At 40.9% G+C, this 19,493-nt stretch overlaps 1 protein-coding gene across 1 annotated transcript; it reads right to left on the minus strand.

The window, feature by feature from the left end:
- Nucleotides 1-1,004: 1,004 nt before the first annotated feature.
- LOC116502562 (vomeronasal type-2 receptor 26-like) lies at nt 1,005-18,770 on the minus strand. The gene is made up of 6 exons (XM_032208438.1): nt 18,573-18,770; nt 15,415-15,654; nt 10,895-11,707; nt 7,503-7,730; nt 3,981-4,107; nt 1,005-1,915 (listed from the first exon to the last, which is right to left on the minus strand). The coding sequence occupies exons 1-6, from the start codon at nt 18,768-18,770 to the stop codon at nt 1,005-1,007; spliced, it is 2,517 nt and encodes an 838-aa protein (XP_032064329.1).
- Nucleotides 18,771-19,493: the final 723 nt, after the last annotated feature.

Raw genomic sequence — 19,493 nt, forward strand, 5'->3', positions numbered from 1 at the left:
AGTCTGAAGCTACCATGCTGCCAGGACTTCTGAGGTTGGAAGAGGGAGCCCCCTAGTGGCTCTTGCTAACAAATGCCAAAAAATTGTGCATGTGTGTGTGAAGTGCAGTAAGGAGGAAAAACCCTTTTATTTCTCAAGTGTTTCTCACAATCAAAATTGACAACTAAGGAAATGCCAGGTGTCTCATTATGATAAGGAAAATTGTTAATGCTTGGTAAGATGCATATAGATGAATGATTTTGCAATACCAGCTAATCAAGCTTGTGTGTTTATTCACTTATTTATAAGCCACCTTTGTTATTTTTACAAATAACTCAACGTGGCACACCTATCCAACACACCTTTCTCCTGTTTTCATCACAACAACCATCCAGTGAGATGAGGTGGGCTGAGAGAGTGTGATTGGCCCAAGGTCATGCAGCTGGCTTTCATGGCTAATGTGGGACTTGAATTCACAAGGTTTTTTTTGCTGAAAACGTCTGGAGGCAAGCTGTTCCACTGATTAATTGTTCTCACAATCAGGACATTTCTTCATAGTTCTAAGTTGCTTCTCTCTTTGTTTAGTTTCCATTCATTATTTCTTGTCCTGCCATCAGATGCTTTGGAGAATAGCTTGAGTCCCTCTTCTTTGTGGTAACCCCATAAATATTGGAATGCTGCTATCATGTCATTCCTTAGTTCTTCTTTTCATTTAACTAAACATACCCAATCCTTGAAACAGTTCTTTGTATGTTTTAGCCTCCAATCCCCTAATCATATTTGTTGCTCTTCTCTGCATTTCTAGAGTCTCAACATCTTATTTATATCATGGCAACTGAAACCGGATGCATTATTCCAAGTGTGATCTTACCAAGACATTATAAAGTTATACTATAGTAATTGTTCAGCTTTTCGGTAAAGGATTCCTTTATATATATGTAATCACCTAGAAAAGCAGCCAGAGAAACAGACTGAAAAATAATTAATGAACTAAAACTCTCATGGGAATTATACTGTTAAGAAAATCAGTTTCCCATTTCATTTTTCAATATTAGCTTCTCTTTTGTATTTAGATCTGTTCTTAGTAAAATAATGTAGCACTTGGGGAGGAAGATACATCCCAGCAGTCCAGCACTGGAAGCCAAGATGGAGAAGACCTGCACGGCCACCATATACTTTCCCTTGGTGCTCAAGTAGGTGGGTACAAAGGATATCCAGACGCTGCAGAAGACCAGCATGCTGAAAGTGATCAACTTGGCTTCGTTGAAGGCCCCTGGGAGGTTCCTAGCTAGGAAAGCCACCATGAAACAAATGGTGGCCAGGAAGCCCATGTAGGTGAGAGCAATGTAAAACATAACAGTGGAGCCTTCATTGCACTGCAGAATGATCTCCCCAGGCTGTGAATGCATGTCGGAATCAGGGAACGGGGGAAATACTCCTAACCAGATGGAAGAAAGGATGACCTGGATGCTAGAACAGGAAAGGAGGAGGGAATTGGCCAAACTTTTCCCTAACCATCTCCTCACTCTGTTCCCTGGCTTTGTGGCTAGGAAGGCCAGCACCACCATGATTGTTTTGGCCAAGACAGAAGAGACAGCAACTGAGAAAATGATGCTGAAGACTGTTTGTCGAAGAAGGCAAGTGGCTCTCCTTGGCCGACCAATGAAAAGGAAGGAAGTGCAGAAAGAAAGCAGTAGGGAGACCAGGAGAACATAGGAGAGATCCTGGTTGTTGGCTTTGATAATGGGAGTTTCTCGGTACTTACTGAAGATTCCCAAAACAAAACTTGAGATCAAGATTAGGAAGAGGGCAAAGGAGGTAAGGATGACCCCCAAATTCTCCTGATATGACAAGAAGGTGATGATTTTGGGGATACATTGATCTCGGTTCTTGTTCTGATGTTGATCTTCTGGACATCTGCTGCAGTGGTCTGCATCTGCAAAGGACAAATGTAACATCTTCCATACATGAATATAGTGGGAATTATAATTTATAGTACAGGAGTCATATTTTGAACACAGAAAACTCAAACCTAACACTTTGTGTGTCGGTTTGCATGGGAGAGGAGGAGAGGAGGAGTTATGAGTGCATATTGGTGTATGTGCTTGCCTGCACAAGTAAGTTGCCAAAGCTGATAAAGAGAGAAAGGGTAGCTGGGTGAAGAACGGGCAGAGTTTGAAGCAAGACATGCTTTGTTTCCAAGAAATCTTGTTTTCTGGAGGCTTTTCCTGCCTTGTTCCTTCTCTGAAGGAATGTTGGGAACACAAGGTGAGAAGTTAGATGCTATCCACATGGTGTTCAAAAAACAACCTACATTTAAACCCTAGCAAGACAAAGGAGATGGTGCTGGATTTCCAGAAGCACAGAAAGGAGCCTTCCCCACTGTATATCAAGTGGGGCTATATGGAGAGGTTTTCCTCTTTTAAATTCTTGGGAGTTCTCATTAGACAAGACCTCACCTGGAAAAACAACATATCCCTGGTGATTACAGAGAGTTCATTTTCTGTGGAAAAAATCAGGTGGAACAATGGCTGATGACCTCTTTCTATCAGTTTATGATAGAAAGTATCCTGACATACTGTGTAACAGTATGGTACTGTTCTGACCAAGGCTTTCCAAGAGCATTAAACAAACTTCTTATCCCGGCAAAAAACACTTTTATTAATTTACAGTGAATTCTGCTCATTCACAACAGCAAAGTCTTTCAAAGGAAGATTTATGGTCACAAATCTTATCTGGCTTGGAGAGCTGACAGGTCAATATTTGCAGAACTTGGAAAGGAGTCTTGGAGAGTCACTAAGAAATTAGCGAACAAATTGTCTCCTGCAAACTCCACTCCCCTTTCGCTCTTCTTTTATTTCCTCTGGGAGGGGCCATTTATTGTCTGGCTTTACTCTCAAGTTGACCCCTGCTCTTTAGTTGTTCCCTTCATCTGGCAACTCTGTGCATGTGCACTCTGGGACCAGGATCCAGCTGTTCGTATGCCTCACTGATGTCTGACTCTGAAGGCAGCTGATAACTGGCATACAGCTCTGGCCCTCTCTCTGCCTCTGACACAGAGCCCTCATCAGAGCCTTCCCCAGACTCCAGGACTGACCCATGTTCCTCCCCAACCTCCTCACTGTCTGAATTTGCTGCCAGCTGTGCTGCCCTGGCAGACTACAACAGGTATGTTGGTTCAACAGCTGTGGCAGGAAGGTACTACAGAGAGTGATTAATTCGGTACAAGAAACCATTGGTTTTCCCCTAACACCACTGGATGACATTGCCAATTCTCATTGTTTCAGCAGAGTAAGGAAGATACTTAGGGATGGTTCACATCCTGTTCAGTGTCTTTTCTCACTATTACCCTCAGGCAGAAGACACAGAAGTATAGCTAGTCAGATAAACAGGTTTAAAAACAACTTTTATCCATGGGCTGTCAGATTCCTAAATACAACTACAATCACTCCATGCATACATGGAAACATATGACTTGTTTCCCCCTAATTACCATATTTTTCAGACTATAAGACGCACCAATGTGTAAGATGCACCACGAGTTCAAGATTTGGGGCAAGGCAAAATGCCCTGCTGAAACTTTCAGAGTGCTTCTGGGGGCGGAGGGAAGGCAAAAAAGCCTTCATTTTTCACAAAAATGGGATGTGGGGCAGGGCTTCGGGGGGCAAAAAATGGCTGTATTCAGTGCATAAAATGCACCAACATTTCCAAGCTCTTTTAGGGGGAAAAAGGTGCATCTTATACTCCGAAAAATACGGTGCTAGTTTAAGGACCATTTTCTTCCTGTTGTCTTGTATTTTTGTTATGGATTGCACCAGTAGAGGCTAAATCAATTTCATTGTATATATGTACAATGACAATAAAGGTTATTATTAAGTTTAATATAGGAAGAGGGAGAAAAGAGAGGAAAAATATCTCAATGAAAAAAAAGCTTCATAGAAAAGATCTCTAGGAACTTTTGCTCCTTTCCCAAAGTCTACCTTGACTCTTAAGTCACCCACCTTCTTGAGTGGAGATGCTCCCTTCTGCACAGGGGATGCAGTCATAACAGCAACTTGGTTTTCCCTCCTGGACCACCTTGAAGTATCCGGGTTGACAAGCCTCCACACACCGAGAGTATGGCCAGGGCTGAAAATGAAGAGAATTGTCATTTAGAACCATCTGCACAACTGATCACTTATGAAATGAGATGTAGAGTTGGAAGGGGATTGACAAAATAGGCAGGGGTGGGCTTCAAATTTTTTTAGCAAGGGTTTTCTGCCCAGTTGCTGGGTGGACGTGGCCATGATGGGCATGGCTCAGTCAGTCTCCTGCACCGTGTGTGTGTGTGTGTGTGTGTGTGTGTGTGTGTGTGTGTGTTGCTTTTGCCCTCCCCGGGCTCCAGAGGCTTACCTCAAGCCTCCAGGAGGGCACAAACGGCCTCCTCTGGCTCTGGAGGCCCTCTAGAGTCTGGAAATGAGCCTGTTTCCAGTCTTCCTGAACTTCTAGTAGGCCCGTTTTTCATTCTCCCTGAGCCTCTGTATGCACCTGGCACTTATCTGCATCCAAAACGAGCCTCATGGGGACTCCTTGGAGGGGAGGAGAAGGGTGGGCAGGGCCAGCCAGAAGTGGGATTTAGGAATTCTCCGAACTGCAAATAATCTTAGCTAGAAGTTCTCCCAAACCTCTGTGAACCCACAGCTGCCCACCCCTGAAAATACCAACCAGCCATGGTGGAGCAGTGGTTAGAATGCAGTATTATAGGCTAACTCTACTACACAGTCAGGAGTTCGATCCTGGGGGGGCTTGAGGTTGACTCAGACGTCCATCCTTCGAAGATTGATAAAATGAGGACCTAGATTTTGGGGAGCAATATGCTGATATTGTAAATTGCTCAGAGTGTGCTGTAAAGCACTATGGGGTGGTATATAAATCGGAGTGCTTGCTAGGTTGAGCAAAATCAAGCATTCCAGAAATAGAATATTCTAGAAAACTCTGGAAGATTCATTTCTCCTTAGAATATTATGCTGACCATTCCAGGGTTGGCCCAATAATTTTCTTGAAAGTAATTCTTGAACTTGGAAAGCATTTGTGATACTCCAGTCGTGGTATTCTGGACAAAGTAGACCTATTTTGGGGGTGGCCTCCTCTGGCTCTGGAGGCCCTCTGGAGTCTGGAAATGAGCCTGTTTCCAGTCTTCCTGAACTTCTAGTAGGCCTGTTTTTCATTCTCCCTGAGCCTCTGTATGCACCTGGCACTTATCTGCATCCAAAACGGGCCTCATGCGGGGAGGGGAGGGGAGGGGAAGGGTGGGCAGGGCCAGCCAGAAGTGGGATTTGGGAATTCTCCGAACTGCACATAATCTTAGCTAGAAGTTCTCCCAAACCTCTGTGAACCCACAGCTGCCCACCCCTGAAAATACCAACCAGCCATGGTGGAGCAGTGGTTAGAATGCAGTATTATAGGCTAACTCTGCTACACAGTCAGGAGTTCGATCCTGGGGGACTTGAGGTTGACTCAGACGTCCATCCTTCGAAGATTGATAAAATGAGGATCTAGATTTTGGGGAGCAATATGCTGATATTGTAAATTGCTCAGAGTGTGCTGTAAAGCACTATGGGGTGGTATATAAATCGGAGTGCTTGCTAGGTTGAGCAAAATCAAGCATTCCAGAAATAGAATATTCTAGAAAACTCTGGAAGATTCATTTCTCGTTAGAATATTATGCTGACCATTCCAAGGTTGGCCCAATAATTTTCTTGAAAGTCATTCTTGAACTTGGAAAGCATTTGTGATACTCCAGTCATGGTATTCTGGACAAAGTAGACCTATTTTGGGGGTGGCCTATGCTTGCCAACTGCTTCCCATTTGGAGGACTGACTTCTGGAATATTGCCAGAGCTAATCTGGAACAACTATATCATGACTATTCTGAAAAGAAATGGAAATAGTGGAATTCTCCAGCATCCGTTCTATCAAATCTCTGACCACAGCTTTAACTTATTGTCATTTGTCTGAAATAGTATAGGGTTTCCTGCTTAGGCAGGGGGTTGGACTAGAAGACCTCCAAGGTCCCTTCCAACTCAGCTATTGTATTATTGTATTATTGAATCTATATGCATCCAAATGAACAAATGCAGTTTTACTTCTCTTAAATCTTCCCTCCATTTCCTTTTATTCTTATTTCATTTCTCCCTGTGTCTTTGGGACATAAAATTTTCTCCTTAGAGTCTAAAAAAACTTCTTGCCCATTGTTGATGCTGAATGAAAGGAATATTAATGTACTTCAATTATTGCTGATGCATGCTACATAATTGAGGAAGCCAAAGACTAGTAAGAAGAAGACAGTATGTGTTAGATACTTGCTTCAACTATAATGGTTTCCACCAAGGTCATCGGTTCCGGCGGGAACAGAGGTTAATCTCATTGGTCGAAGGGTCTGACAACTCCCTATAAAACAATCCTTCGCTGGATTGTTCTTACTTGTTGTACTTAATAAAGAGCTGTTGTTGCCTTTTAGCCTTGTGTGCCTTTCCATTACCCGATCTAACAGTATGTGCTCCATCAATTATAAAAAAAGCCTTTCGATTGTGTCAATCAAAACAAGCTGTGGAATCTGTTTTTAAAAACGGAATCCCAGAATATCTAATTGTCTTCAGGAGAAGCGTATACACAGATCAGAAAGAGTAGGGGTGATATGATAGCAGTCTTCTAACATTATATTAAAAAAAGATGTTGAGACTCTGTAAAGAATGCAGAGAAGAATATCAAAGATGATCAGGAGGCTGAAGACTAAAACATATGAAGAACAGTTTCAGGAATTCTGTTTGCCTAGTCCAGTGAAAAGAAGCATAAGGGGTGACATGATAGCAGTGTTCTAATTTTTGAGGGGCTCCATAGAAGAGGTTCCACAAATCTACAGTGCCGTTTAGAACCGGTTCCAGCTCCCTCCCCCCGCCTGTCCGCACATCATCAAGATGAAGAGCAAGAGGAGGAATTCTGGGAGTTGAAGTCCACAAGTCTTAAAGCTGTCAAGTTTGAACACCCCTGGGGTTTTTTTTCTAAAGGGTTAGGAGTGCAAGGGTCTTGTAACTTGACAGTTTTAAGACTTGCGTGCTTCAAATGCCAGAGTTCTTGAGCCCACATGACTGGAGGAGGAATTTTGGGAGTTGAAGTCCTCAAGTCTTAAAGCTGTCAAGTTTGAACATCCCTGGGTTTTTTTTCTAAAGGGTTAGGGGTGCAAGGGTCTTGTAACTTGACAGCTTTAAGACTTGCACACTTCAATGCCAGAGTTTCTGAGCCAACATTTTGGTTGCTAAGCAAGAGATTGTTAAGTGAGTTTCACTACATTTTACAAGTTGGCCATGCCCACCCAGTCACATGGCCGGCAAGCCACTCTCACAAAGCAGGCCACAACTACAGAAGAGGTTCTAAAAAAATTTGAAACCCACCGCTGGTATAGCCTATGCTCTCCTGCTTGAGCAAGCTGTTGTACTAAAGATCTCCGAGGTCTCTTCCAACTCTGTTATTCTGTTATTTTTTTACCTGATTGTTCCATTTGGACCACACAATGGCTTCCTTGTTAATGCTGAATTTGACGCTTGCAGATTTATTTCTTGCTAGATTTCCAAATTTCACTCTGGTGGCTGACCTATTAGGAAACCACAACCAGCTCACGATGTTAAAGTCAGCCATCAAATTTCCATTTCCATCCGCATACATTCCGTCCATGGTGTTATTGTAGATCTGGGGGTTCTTCAGGAAAGGGTGGAGCTGCAGAGAGGAGATGGAACAAGGTTAAGGTGACCAGATGTCCCGATTTCAGCGGGACAATCATGATTTATAACAATTTGTCCCGTGTCCCAGGCCGTTTTTAAAAAGTCCCGATTTTCTGGCTTCATGTTGAAAGCCCAGTGGATTTGCTTAAGAAATCCTAACCGGGGCAAGACAAAAGACACCCTGTCTAACCTCTCTCTCTCTGTCTCAGTACTTTCATTGAAGATATTAAAACGTTAAAGCAACAAAACGGACCCCCCTGCACCCCTTTTACCTCATTTTATAAGAAAAAATGACCAAGTACCATAGAGCTGCAGGAAACACTTGGCTAGAGAGGTTGCGAGTGTTACTTCCTGGATTTTCCGGAGGGGAGGGGGATGGAGGTTGGAGGTCTGCTCGTGTAGAAAAAATGGTGGCAAAGTTTCTTTGAAAAATATTTCCCTGACTAATTTCACCATTTCAATTTGCTCAGTTCTTTGTATTAACATCTACATCAGTGGTTCCCAAACTTGGCAACTTTAAGACTTGTGGACTTCAACTCCCAGAGTTCTCCAGCCAGAAGAGCTAGGAATGCTCACTTGTGCCTGCTGGTAAATGAGCTGGGTTTTTTTCTTTTATTTTTTAAATGTATTTTAAAATAATATTTTATTTATTGTGCATAAGATTTTTTAAAATTCTGTGTGGATTCTTTTTTTAAATTGTCTTAGACTATTTAAAAAAAGGTTCTATCCAAAATAAATTGAAGTGAAACCATGTTTAAAAATTCTATGCACAATACTTTGAAATATATTGTGCATAGAAAGAATAATTTGAAATGTTTTACTTCAATTTATTCTGCGTAGATTCTTTTTTTAAAATTGTCTTAGGCTATTTAAAAAAAGATTCTATCCAAAATACAAAATACCAGCTGCAGTTATTCACTTAAGAACTGTGGCAAGAAAGGTGGTATAATGGGCTTAGTGACCAAAGTTACAATGGCATTGAAAAAAGTGACTGATGACCATTTTTCACACTTAGCGACCATTTTCACACTTAGCAACCGTTGCAGCTTCCTCATGGTCACGCAATCAAAATTTTGATGTTTGGCAATAGATTCGTATTTATGATGGTTTCAGTGTCCTGGAGTCATATAATCACCTTTTGACAAAGTCAAATGGGGAAACCAGATTTACTTATGTTACTAACTTATCAGCTGCAGTTATTCACTTAAGAACTGTGGCGAGAAAGGTGGTATAGTGACCAAAGTTACAATGGCATTGAAAAAAGTGACTGATGACCATTTTCACACTTAGTGACCATTTTCACACTTAGCGACCATTGCAGCATTCTCATGGTCACGTGATCAAAATTTTGATGTTTGGCAACAGTTACAATTTATATTTGTAAATTGTAGTTATGTTGAAATAAAAAAAATATTACAATACTATTTTTGCGTTGTATGAAAATTTTTGTTGCTCCATATAAAATTTTTAATCACCCCCCCCCCCCCACTGGTCAAAGTGTCCCTCTTTACCAATCTGAAAATCTGGTCACTTTAAACAAGGTAGAAGATACATTATCAATGTTGTTATCTCAGTTATGAAATACCACACCTGCATCTCTAATGGTGTCTATAAATCACTTTATGTACAAAGGAATGATTTCATTCTGAATGTGTTTGCTTTCAGAATTTGGGATATATATAATCAATCTATAGGGCAGTGCCTTGGTTAAGGGGCAGGGCTTATTGACTGGAAATTCACAGCTCAGGTTCAAAACCTGGTCACCAGGTGACAGGATGAGCTGCTGTCCTCGCCCCAGCTCCTGCCAACCTAGCAGTTCGAAAGCATTCAAATATGAATAGCTAAATAGGTACCACTTCACTGGGAAGGTAACAGTGCTCCATGATGTCATGCCAGACACATGACTGCAGAACTGCTCCCTTCTGCACTGTGGCACAGTGGTTAGAATGCAGTACTGCAGGCTACGTCTGCTGGCTGCTGGCTGTCTGCAATTTGGTAGTTTGAATCTCACCAGGTTCAAGGTTGACTCGTACTTCCGTCCTGCCAAGGTGGGTAAAATGAGGACCCAGATTATTGGGGGCAAGATGCTGACTTTGTAAACCAGCTAGAGAGGGCTGTAAAAGCACTGTGAAATGCTATATACAGTAAGTCTACATGCTATTGTTATTGCTATAGTTGGCAATGACTAGCAGAGTAAAATTTCATGGCCAGTTTATTGATTCTGACAGATTTTGGGCCCCATTCAAATGATGCAATGAAAGATAATGGTAAAGTAGGAAATACAACGAGAAGAGTATATAAATTCCTTCCTCAAATATCTTGAAATTGAGTAAAGAAAATCTCCATGCACAGAAAAAGAAGAGCTATAATGGTATGGGACCCCAATTACATTCATGAAATGTAATTGTAGCAATGCATGTACTGTTTGGAGAGAAATATAAATAATGGATTTTGGAATTGCTAAACCTGTCTATGAAGAATCCTCAGTCCTCCAGGTCATGGTTGTCCCAAAGGTGGTTTGAGAAATCGGACTTCCTCAATTTTTTCCTTGGAAAATGTTTAGCTTCTCATCCAAAAAACTCCTTCAGAACTGAAGAACTTTCTTGGATGAGAAGCAAAATATTTTCCAAGGAAACCCCCTCCCCATGAAAGTCCAATTGCCTTTTGGAAAAACCATCTTGGGGCCAAACCTGTCAGGTTCAACCAGGGGTGAAATGCTATCGGTTCAGACCCGTTTGCCTGAACTGCTAGTAAAGATGCCAGCGGTTCACTTGAACCGCTAGTAAAAAAAAGTGCTACTGACGATCTGCTATGCTGTGCAATTTATATTAGCTAGAAAGCAGGAGTTCCTGCTTTCCAGCTATTCTAAATCACATGGCACAGCAGATTCCCCCCTTGCTGTTGGTTTATCTTTGCAGGTACACTTGGTAGCAGGCTCCGCCCACCCACCCGGATGTCATTTTGACACTCTGCGCATATATGGAAGATTCTGCGCATGTACGGAAGATTCTGCGCATGCACGGAAGGTCCTGTGCATGTGGGAATACACGCGTGTGCATGCTTCCATTGCTACCAAATCAGTAGCAAAGGTAAGTGGATTTCACCCCTGGGTTCAACCCATTTATTTCACCCTTTTTTATGAGATGGGAAAGGGAATACCTGCCACGGCTGAAGCTTTTGAATTTCTAGCCTATCTTTTCTCGCCATTATTGTCCTGAGGGATTGAGAGGAATAGGCCTCATGTAAGGCACGGGCCACTGTCCAGATGGCATTGTAAGTTAAGGAATTGTCTAGTGAGAAGATCCTCTCAATCTTCTCCTGAGGCAGAATCTCCAAGTTCTCTTTCTCTGAACACCTTGTCCGGCCTTTCACAGACAAGGTAGACTTTGCATATGAACAGTGAAAATGTTTATGTGTGAACTGCTCCATAAGATGGTAGAAATATTTAAAACCATCATATCTGGTCCTTTTCTTTGTCTGGATAAGGAAAGAAAAAATACTGTGGGTATATAGGAAAGGGAAATCACTATATATTATCTCCATAGTGAGGTCCCATAAAGCTGTTGTGATCCAGACTTTCCCTAGAACACGTTTTCTCAAGAGCTTAAATATATAATCGGTAATAAATATTCCAGTTAGGAAAGATGTAAACTCTGCATAGTAAACAAACACGTTGATTTGCCTCCATTTGTGGAAAACAGAAATCAGATAGTCGAAATTCTTGCCATTCAGTAAGGTGGGTTGTGCAAAAACAACACAAATGCCATTCTGTGCCAGCACAGCAGGGAAAGTCCTAATGAAATGTTCTCCATTATCAGTGTCTGCAGCCAAGAGTCCCGTGAACGTCCACCGAAAGTATTGGAGCAATTTAATAATACCCAAGTATTGGGCACCTTCTTTGGGGACGGTCCGGGAGAAAAAAGGAAACTGAGTTTTATCATTCATGGATGGTGAAGTAAAAGTGTAGCTGATCTGAAATAGAAAACAGAAGAACGACGCCTAATGATATAGTACTGAAAAAGTAGCATTAGAGCTCAGATAATGACTGGATGACTCCAGACTAGCTTGATGGACACAATGGGACAGTACAACACCAGAAGGCAAGACAAGAAGCAATGTGTGGAATCTAATCAAGGAGAGAAGCAACCCAAAACTAAGGAAAAATTTCTTGACAGTGAGAATAATAAACCAGTGGAACGACTTGCCTTCAGAAGTTGTGGGTGCTCATGAGAAACCGGAAGCGTTGCGGAAAGACCAGTTGGAAAAATAGCAGGCTCTGGTGAGCCATATGAAAATCCAGCTGGACAAACTGTTGTCGGGAGGTCTTCAGACTGGAGGGATGGGGAAGAAGAAGAGACATCTTGGATGACCAAGAGGAACCAGCAGTTCCTCAGTAGGTCAGAGAAAAGCTCTTCAAACTGGCAGCTGAGGGCAGCGCCCATAACTAAATGACTGCTGCAAAGCTGGAGCATCCAGAGTAAGCTATCTGTGCAGGAGTGGTGTTGGAACGGACTGTTGAAACCAGGTGAGTGATTAGTCAACTCACAGGTAAAAAGAAAATCTGATTTCGATCTTAAAAAGGATCCCAGAGCTGAATCAGCGGCTAACTGGCTTTTGGGGAATTTTATTGAAGAAAAAGGAGGTAGCGGAGGTTAAAACACTAAGAGGATTTTTGTCTTCTGCAGTTTGGAAGTGAAGAAATTAACTCATAAAAAGGAAGAGCCCAGGGAGATGTTCCTTTTCTCCTTATTTTATTATATTTTTTGTGGATTTAAAGCGCTTTTGACAGCTATTGACAATCAGCTGTTGGATTGTATTGTGGATTGGAAAGAGCCATATATTGGCAAGAAGAAAGTACTACATCAGCTAGTGAAAGCAAGCAAGCAAGAGTGCAGCTATGAAGTGTGACCTTGGCTAGAGGAAAATATACTTTGAAACTGTGAGAATCTTTAAGGAATATCTGTTTTTGTAACATTATTTGGCTGCAATTGTTTATAGCTGTGGAAGTGAAAAAACCACCACCTTGGACTGGACTAATGCTAAAATTGAGCAATAGAACTTAGAAGACCCTAAATTTGTAATTAAATGTGGTATAACCCCAAAATTTAAAAATCTGTTAAAATAGTTAAATTTGTATTATGGAGATTAGGATGTATGATGAATTAATTATTTGGGATGCTGAAAAGTGTGTGAAATATTAATTGGTAAAAAAAAAGAAAACCAGAGGGAGCATACAGAGCAAGAAATAGGAGAAGAGGCGGTAAAAGAGGGTGTCAGGCCTGCAATTATATTCCTTTTAGAATTTTGCCCTGCCACACTTTCTCTTATTTCATTATGCTGTTTCATTAGTATAGTTGATGGAAGGGGGGAACAGACAGGAGTAGAATACATTGTGGAATGTATTATTAACATTCTTTCCTAGAAGACCAAGGTCATAGTTTGTCTCCGCACTTTTACACCTGACCGGAAGCAGCTGGGTGTGGATGCCAGCGTGGAAGAAGAAGATTGGACCATGTGATGGATTGTGGGTGTGGGGACAAGAACATGAACTTGGGTGGAATTCTGATGTAATTTCCAGAATTGGGATTAACGCAGATGTGCTAAGATGTCTGCTTTATTAAACTGGAACTTTAAGGATCGTTTTGCCTTGGACTCTGATTTAATTCTACATGATACTTGGAATGCTGACAGAGGGCACAAATGAGGAACAGGAAGACAATATGGAAGAAAGAAGGATTGAAAATAAAATGCAGATAGATGATTTCACTGGGATTTATAGTACAATACAATATAATACAATACAATACAATAGCAGAGTTGGAAGGGACCTTGGAGGTCTTCTAGTCCAACCCCCTGCCTAGGCAGGAAACCCTATACCATTTCAGTAACAAAGGAAAAGCAGACAAGGGGGAAGATCCCCCAAAAGAAACCACCAAACAGCAAAGAAGAGAGGAGCACAGGGAAACTGGAGAAAATTACCAGAATAATAAAATTAAATACTCTGAAGAAAAGTTACAATAACCATAAAAACAGGAAAAAGAAAAAGAAGAAGTTAGGAGAAAGGGGGAGAAGAAGAAAAATGATTAGACGTGGAATTCTTGAGAGACCAAGAGAAAATGGTTAAAAGAGGAAGAAAGGAAAAAAGAGTTACATTAGTAGACTAAAGGAAATAGTAGTAAGATTGTTAATATTATGTAACTAATTAAGAAATAAAGAAATTATAGTATATTGTTAATTGTGGAAAAAAATGAAAGAAATGCTCTCTATGTTAAAATTTAATTAGAGGATATATGTTGTTTATAGTAAAATAGATCAACAGAGGAAACATGAAATGATAATTTGGTATAACTTTGAAGGGGCAATTGAAGATATTGTTTATCTAATAAGAAAAATAAGTATAAAAATAACGAAAAATTATGAAAACATTAGGAAAAATAATGGAAGAGAATAATTTGGCTGAAAATGGAAACAGAATTATGATATAAAATGGATTATGTAAATGAGAGCATGTAAAAGAAAGGATCCAGACAATGCTTTGTTTATATAATATGTGAAAATTTGTAGTAGAAAATAAAAACCTTGAAACAAGAAAAAAGAAGTTGTGGGTGCTCCATCACTACAGGCTTTTTATAAAGCATCTCATCGATAGACATTATGAGGGCTAAAATTGAGAGGAAATCCAACTCTCTTGTAGGAGATGACCAGGCTGAGCCCAAGGAAGGAGTCAAGCATGTAACCAGTCTCAAGTTACTTCATGCCCACAAACGATCTATAATAAATTCAGCCCTCCTTGAATTCAATCGAATTCTTATCTACCGCCAGTTTGCCTTGACTATTAGTAGTTCAGATTCTTATAGAGAACTAGCATGGAATAAACATAGCTTCGCTTCCTGATATCTTGCACTGGACACCTCCTCTTATGAGAAGTGAGCAGGAGACCTTATACCATTTCAAATAAATGTTGTCCAGTCTCTTTTTGAAAGCCTCCAGTGATGGAGCACGCACAACTTCTGAAGGCAACTTGATTGCTCTTGATGAACCCTGATTCTCAGCTCACTCCCCTTAGACATTACATCTCTTCCCTCCAGTTTCTTTAGGGCTCTAATGCTGGGAAAGATAGATAAAAAGAAATAGAAGAAGACAATGACTAGCAGCAAGGTGGATGGTCTCAGATGCAGCATCAATGAGTGCATTGTTGGACCTAAAAGATTAGGTTAGGAATGGATTGCCATTGAGAAAATCTAGATGTGTGGTCATCAGGATTTTAAAAAAACAATTAAAAGCATGTAATTAATCAATCAACATCAAACAACGGACTGAAATCAAACAACTGATGGAAACTAATTAAGGAGAAAAGTAATTGAGAACTAAGGTTCAAGCAACCTAACAGTGAGAACATTCCACCAGTAGAACAATTTGACTTCAGAAGTTGTGGGTGCGCCATCACTGGAGGCTTTCAAAAAGTGATTGGACAACCATTGATCTGAAATGGTATAGGATTTCCTGCTCTAGCAGGTAGTTCGACTAGAGAGGACCACCAAGTTCCCTTCCAACTCTGATATTATATGTATATGTTTTGACTTTAGAAATCTGAATCCATAAATACCCAACATTTGTGGACATTTCTGAGTAAAAGTCTCATATGAGGAAAACAGTAAACTATCCTTCCACTCACATACCTGTGCTATTTTGTATATGCCCAATAAAGCAGCAATGTGGATGGATATGTCAGAATCAGCCTCTTCCAGGAGAACCAGCATGTCTTTCTTCCTTCCACAACTGTAGTTGGGAACATTGGCCTCTCCAGTTGACAGCAGGTCCAAGAGACCATCCAAAGTCATTCGTCTGTTTCTAAAGTTGTCTTGGAGATTGTATCCCAGAGTGATGTTGGGTAAGAGCTGGGGATCTTTGTTGATCTCCTGAATGGCAAAAAGGAAGGACAGAATTTTCCAGTACATCACATCTCCTTCCCTGAAAATATATGCACATTTTGTCATCATTCTGCATTGAGGAAAAGTAATGTTCCTGAATTAAGGATCTCTGATTAATTCCACATTTCTGCATCACTGAATTAAAATAGAATTGTAGACTCTAAGACTCTAGAAAGAGTGCAGAGAAGAGCAACAAACATGATTAAGGGACTGGAGGCTAAAGCATACAAAGAACAATTGCTGGAAATGAGTATGTCTAGTTTAAAGAAGAGAAGGATTAGTGATGACATAATAGCAGGGTTCCAATATCTCAGGGGCTGCCACAAAGAAGAGGGAGTCAACTTAAAATCCAAAGCACCTGAAGGCCAGACAAGGAATAGTGGATAGAAACTGATCAAGGGGAGATTCAACCTGGAAATAAAGAGAAATTTTCTGACAGTGAGAACAATCAACCAATGGAACAGAAGTTGCCTTCAGAGGTTGTGGAAGCTTCATCACTGGGAGCTTTCAAGAGACTGGACTGCCATCGGTCAGAAATGGTATAGGAACTCCTGTTTGGGTGGGGGTTGGACTAGATGACCTTCCAACTCTGTTAACCTGTTTAAAAACTCTGAAAGTTTTAAAGAATAGATTGGACAACCATTTGTCTGAAATAGTGTAGGGCTTCCTGCCTGGGCAGAGGGTTGGACTAGAAGACTTCAAAGATTTCCCCCCCAACTCTGTTATTCTATTGGAACTGAAACAACTGGGACAATTTGCAAATCAAAGACTGCATCTTAGCCCCCAAAATGTTCCTGGTACTGATAAGGCATCTCTCTACCTTTCTAGGTCTTATGAAATGGCTTTCTAACAGTCCAGTCACTCCTTAGGAATTTATCACTGAATGTATGAATAGATTGTGTGGAATTGTCTGTATATGTAACAGATCACAAGAAAGGCTACTTAAAGAAGGAAGCTATGTGAAGAATTGTACTGAATTATTAGCTCCTGTATACCCTCAAATGAAAGGGTATGATCTCTTTCTATGTTTCTTTGCATTTCCACCTTGCTCCCTTGGTCTGAATCTCCTGAGAATACTCATGTACTCAGTGTCCATTGTGGGATTCATTTTTGCATATTTGTCTCATGAATTCTATGAAGTGATTGGATGTTCCATCTTGCTTATCTATTCCATCAATCCTGTTTATCTATTTCGCATTCTGCTTTTTATTAGTTTTGTCTGTGTTGATATTGTGAGCTGCCGAGAGCTGTTTTGGAGTTGAGTGGTGCTCAAATCTAATAAAATAAATCAGTCAATTAATCAAAATAGAGCTGGAAGGGACCTCTAGTCCAACCCCCTGCTCAAGCAGGAGACCCTGTACCACTTCAGACAAGTGACTATCCAATCTCTTCTTAAAAACCTCTACCCACAACTTCCGAAGGGAAGCTGTTCCACTGGTTAATTATCCTCACTGTTAGGAAGTTTCTCCTTAGTTCCAGGCTGCTTCTCTCCTTTATTGGTTTCCATCCATTGTTTCTTGTCCTGCCTTCTGGTGCTTTGGAAAATATATTGACCCCCTCCTCTTTGTGGCAACCTCTCAAATACTGGAATACTGCTATCATGTGACCCCCTAGCCCTTCTTTTCTCTAGATTAACCAAACCCAAATCCTGCAACGATTCTTCATATATTTGGTCTCCAGGCCTTTAATCATCTTAGTTGCTTGTCTCTGCACTTTCCCCAAAGTCTCAATATCTTTTTTGTAATGTGGTGACCAAAATTGCAACGCACTCCATGCGTGGTCTTACCAAGGCTTTATAAAGCAGTACTAATACTTAATGTGATTTTGATTCTATGCCTCTGTTTATACAACCAAGGATTATATTAGCTTTTGAGCTCCCTCTCAGGGTTTTGCCAATTAGCTTTGGCCCATCTTGGTATTTATTTGGCTAGTTCCTACAAGAGGCTTAATTTGATGACTGAAAGACCTCAAGTGGCATTCAGACAACGTGCAAAGCTTTGGTACGGTGAACCCTACCTCTTGTTTGTGTTGGTGAGTGTTTGGTATGCAGCAGGCCTGTTACATTAACTTGCAACTGAATGTATTGGATAATCCCATAAAATGGGTTAATTGAGCAATCAGGACTTGTGTGCATTGTGCAATTCTGTCCATTTTGATTAGGTAAAAGTGGGGGAGAAATATAACTCAGAAATCACTGAGCTATCAAAGTTTTATGGTCTTTCCTAGATCAGTTGAGTGAGGAAAGCGAAAACTGGAAAGAAGATAGAAGATAAGTATAAGTATAATCTTTATTGTCATTGTACTTAAATAAAATGTTGTATAAGCAACATAGCAGTGTAAGATGTGGACAGAGAACAGCAACAAAACAAAGAACCACAAAGAAACAGTGCTGTAACTTAAGAGCAAACTCACAAAATGGAAACATATAGAAATAGGAAAGTTTAGAGTCAGTGTGCAATGAGACTCTGTCTTCTAAAAAGTTCAATTCAGCAACTATTTAGTAAATAGCACTAACATAGCCCTTAGACTTACGTATATACTGCTTCACAGTGCTTTCACAGCCCTCTCTAAGTGGTTTACAAAGCCAGCATATTGGCCCCAACAATCTGGGTCCTCATTTTACTGACCTTGAAAGGATAGCTGAGTCAACCTTGAGCCTGGTAAGATTTAACTGCCAAATTGCAGGCAGCCGGCAATCAGCAGAAGTAGCCTGTAATACTGCATTCTAACCACTGCACCACTGTGGCTCATAATTGAGTTTTAAAAAGAAAAGTAACTTCACACAATACCAACTTGATTTATGCATAAAATAGTCATGTGCCAATCTCAGAGAAAAAGCACAGGTGGTGGTTTAGCTCCATCATCGATGGGATGACTTACCCGTAAAATTTTGTAGAGGGACTCACGTTGAAACTAAATGGCTGGATCTTAGCAAGATTGGTTGCAGAGAAGAGTCCACTAATGAGATGGAGTCCTGGCTTGTAATGATTGAACGGCTCTACTGCGTCCCTCCCCATAGTCAAGAGGCATTTGGCACTGAGTATCCTGCAGGTAGCTTGTGGCAACAGGAAGAGCAGCATGAGAAGCAGAAGGAACCAGACCATGCCTGATCTGATGGTGATTGTATCACCTTAGGAGATGCACAAAGTCTTTTGAAGCAGGATCGAATTTCAATGGGTTTTCTAAGCCACATAAAGTCCAGCAAGGATTTTCCAGTGATAGAACTAGAGCCAATACATTAACACAACAACTGTTGGCTGTGAAGCTTAGTCCAGCTTCCCAGTGGCATGAGATGTATTTATGCACTAACTTTACTACTGGTAAATATATTGCTACAGTATATGTTGCCCCTGTTGTTTATTTCAAGGCCCATTTCCAGAGGGGAAAAGAATCCCTTGGCAATGAAGGCAATGAAGAAAACACAGTCATGTTAATAATTACAAGGAGTAGTATGGCCTTTGTGAAATCTTCAGGTCTGTGTGGATCCATGTGCTGGAATCAGCTGGAGGATTACTGATGCAACTCTTACTACAAATCAAGGAAGGAGGCTGATGGGTTTGGCTCAACTTTTTCTGATGGAACTCTTTCAGAATGGCCAAGACCGAGACAACATCACCAGTGTCCTTAGACCTCCTTCAATGCTAGTCATTAATCTAGCCTTGGCTTTCCTTTCTGGACATTCGTGAAATAGACATGATCCTTCATCTTGAACTTACTTAGGGACAAGTGGGAGCGAGTGACAAAATGTGTGTTTATAACACAATAACAGAGTTGCAAGGCACCTTGGAGGTCTTCTAGCCCAACCCCCTGCTCAAGCAGGAAACCCT

Source organism: Thamnophis elegans, chromosome 2, assembly GCF_009769535.1.
Source record: "Thamnophis elegans isolate rThaEle1 chromosome 2, rThaEle1.pri, whole genome shotgun sequence".
In the NCBI taxonomy this organism is placed as follows: Eukaryota; Metazoa; Chordata; class Lepidosauria; order Squamata; family Colubridae; genus Thamnophis; species Thamnophis elegans.

Excerpts from the sequence above, each read along its gene's own strand:
- LOC116502562 (XM_032208438.1), bottom strand. The coding sequence starts at position 18,770 with ATGGTCTGGTTCCTTCTGCTTCTCATGCTGCTCTTCCTGTTGCCACAA. Across the intron at positions 15,655-18,572 it reads TCCAGCCATTTAGTTTCAAC|GAGATCAACAAAGATCCCCA; the intron begins GTGAGTCCCTCT and ends TTTGCCATTCAG. Across the intron at positions 11,708-15,414 it reads GCATATACAAAATAGCACAG|ATCAGCTACACTTTTACTTC; the intron begins GTATGTGAGTGG and ends TTTCTATTTCAG.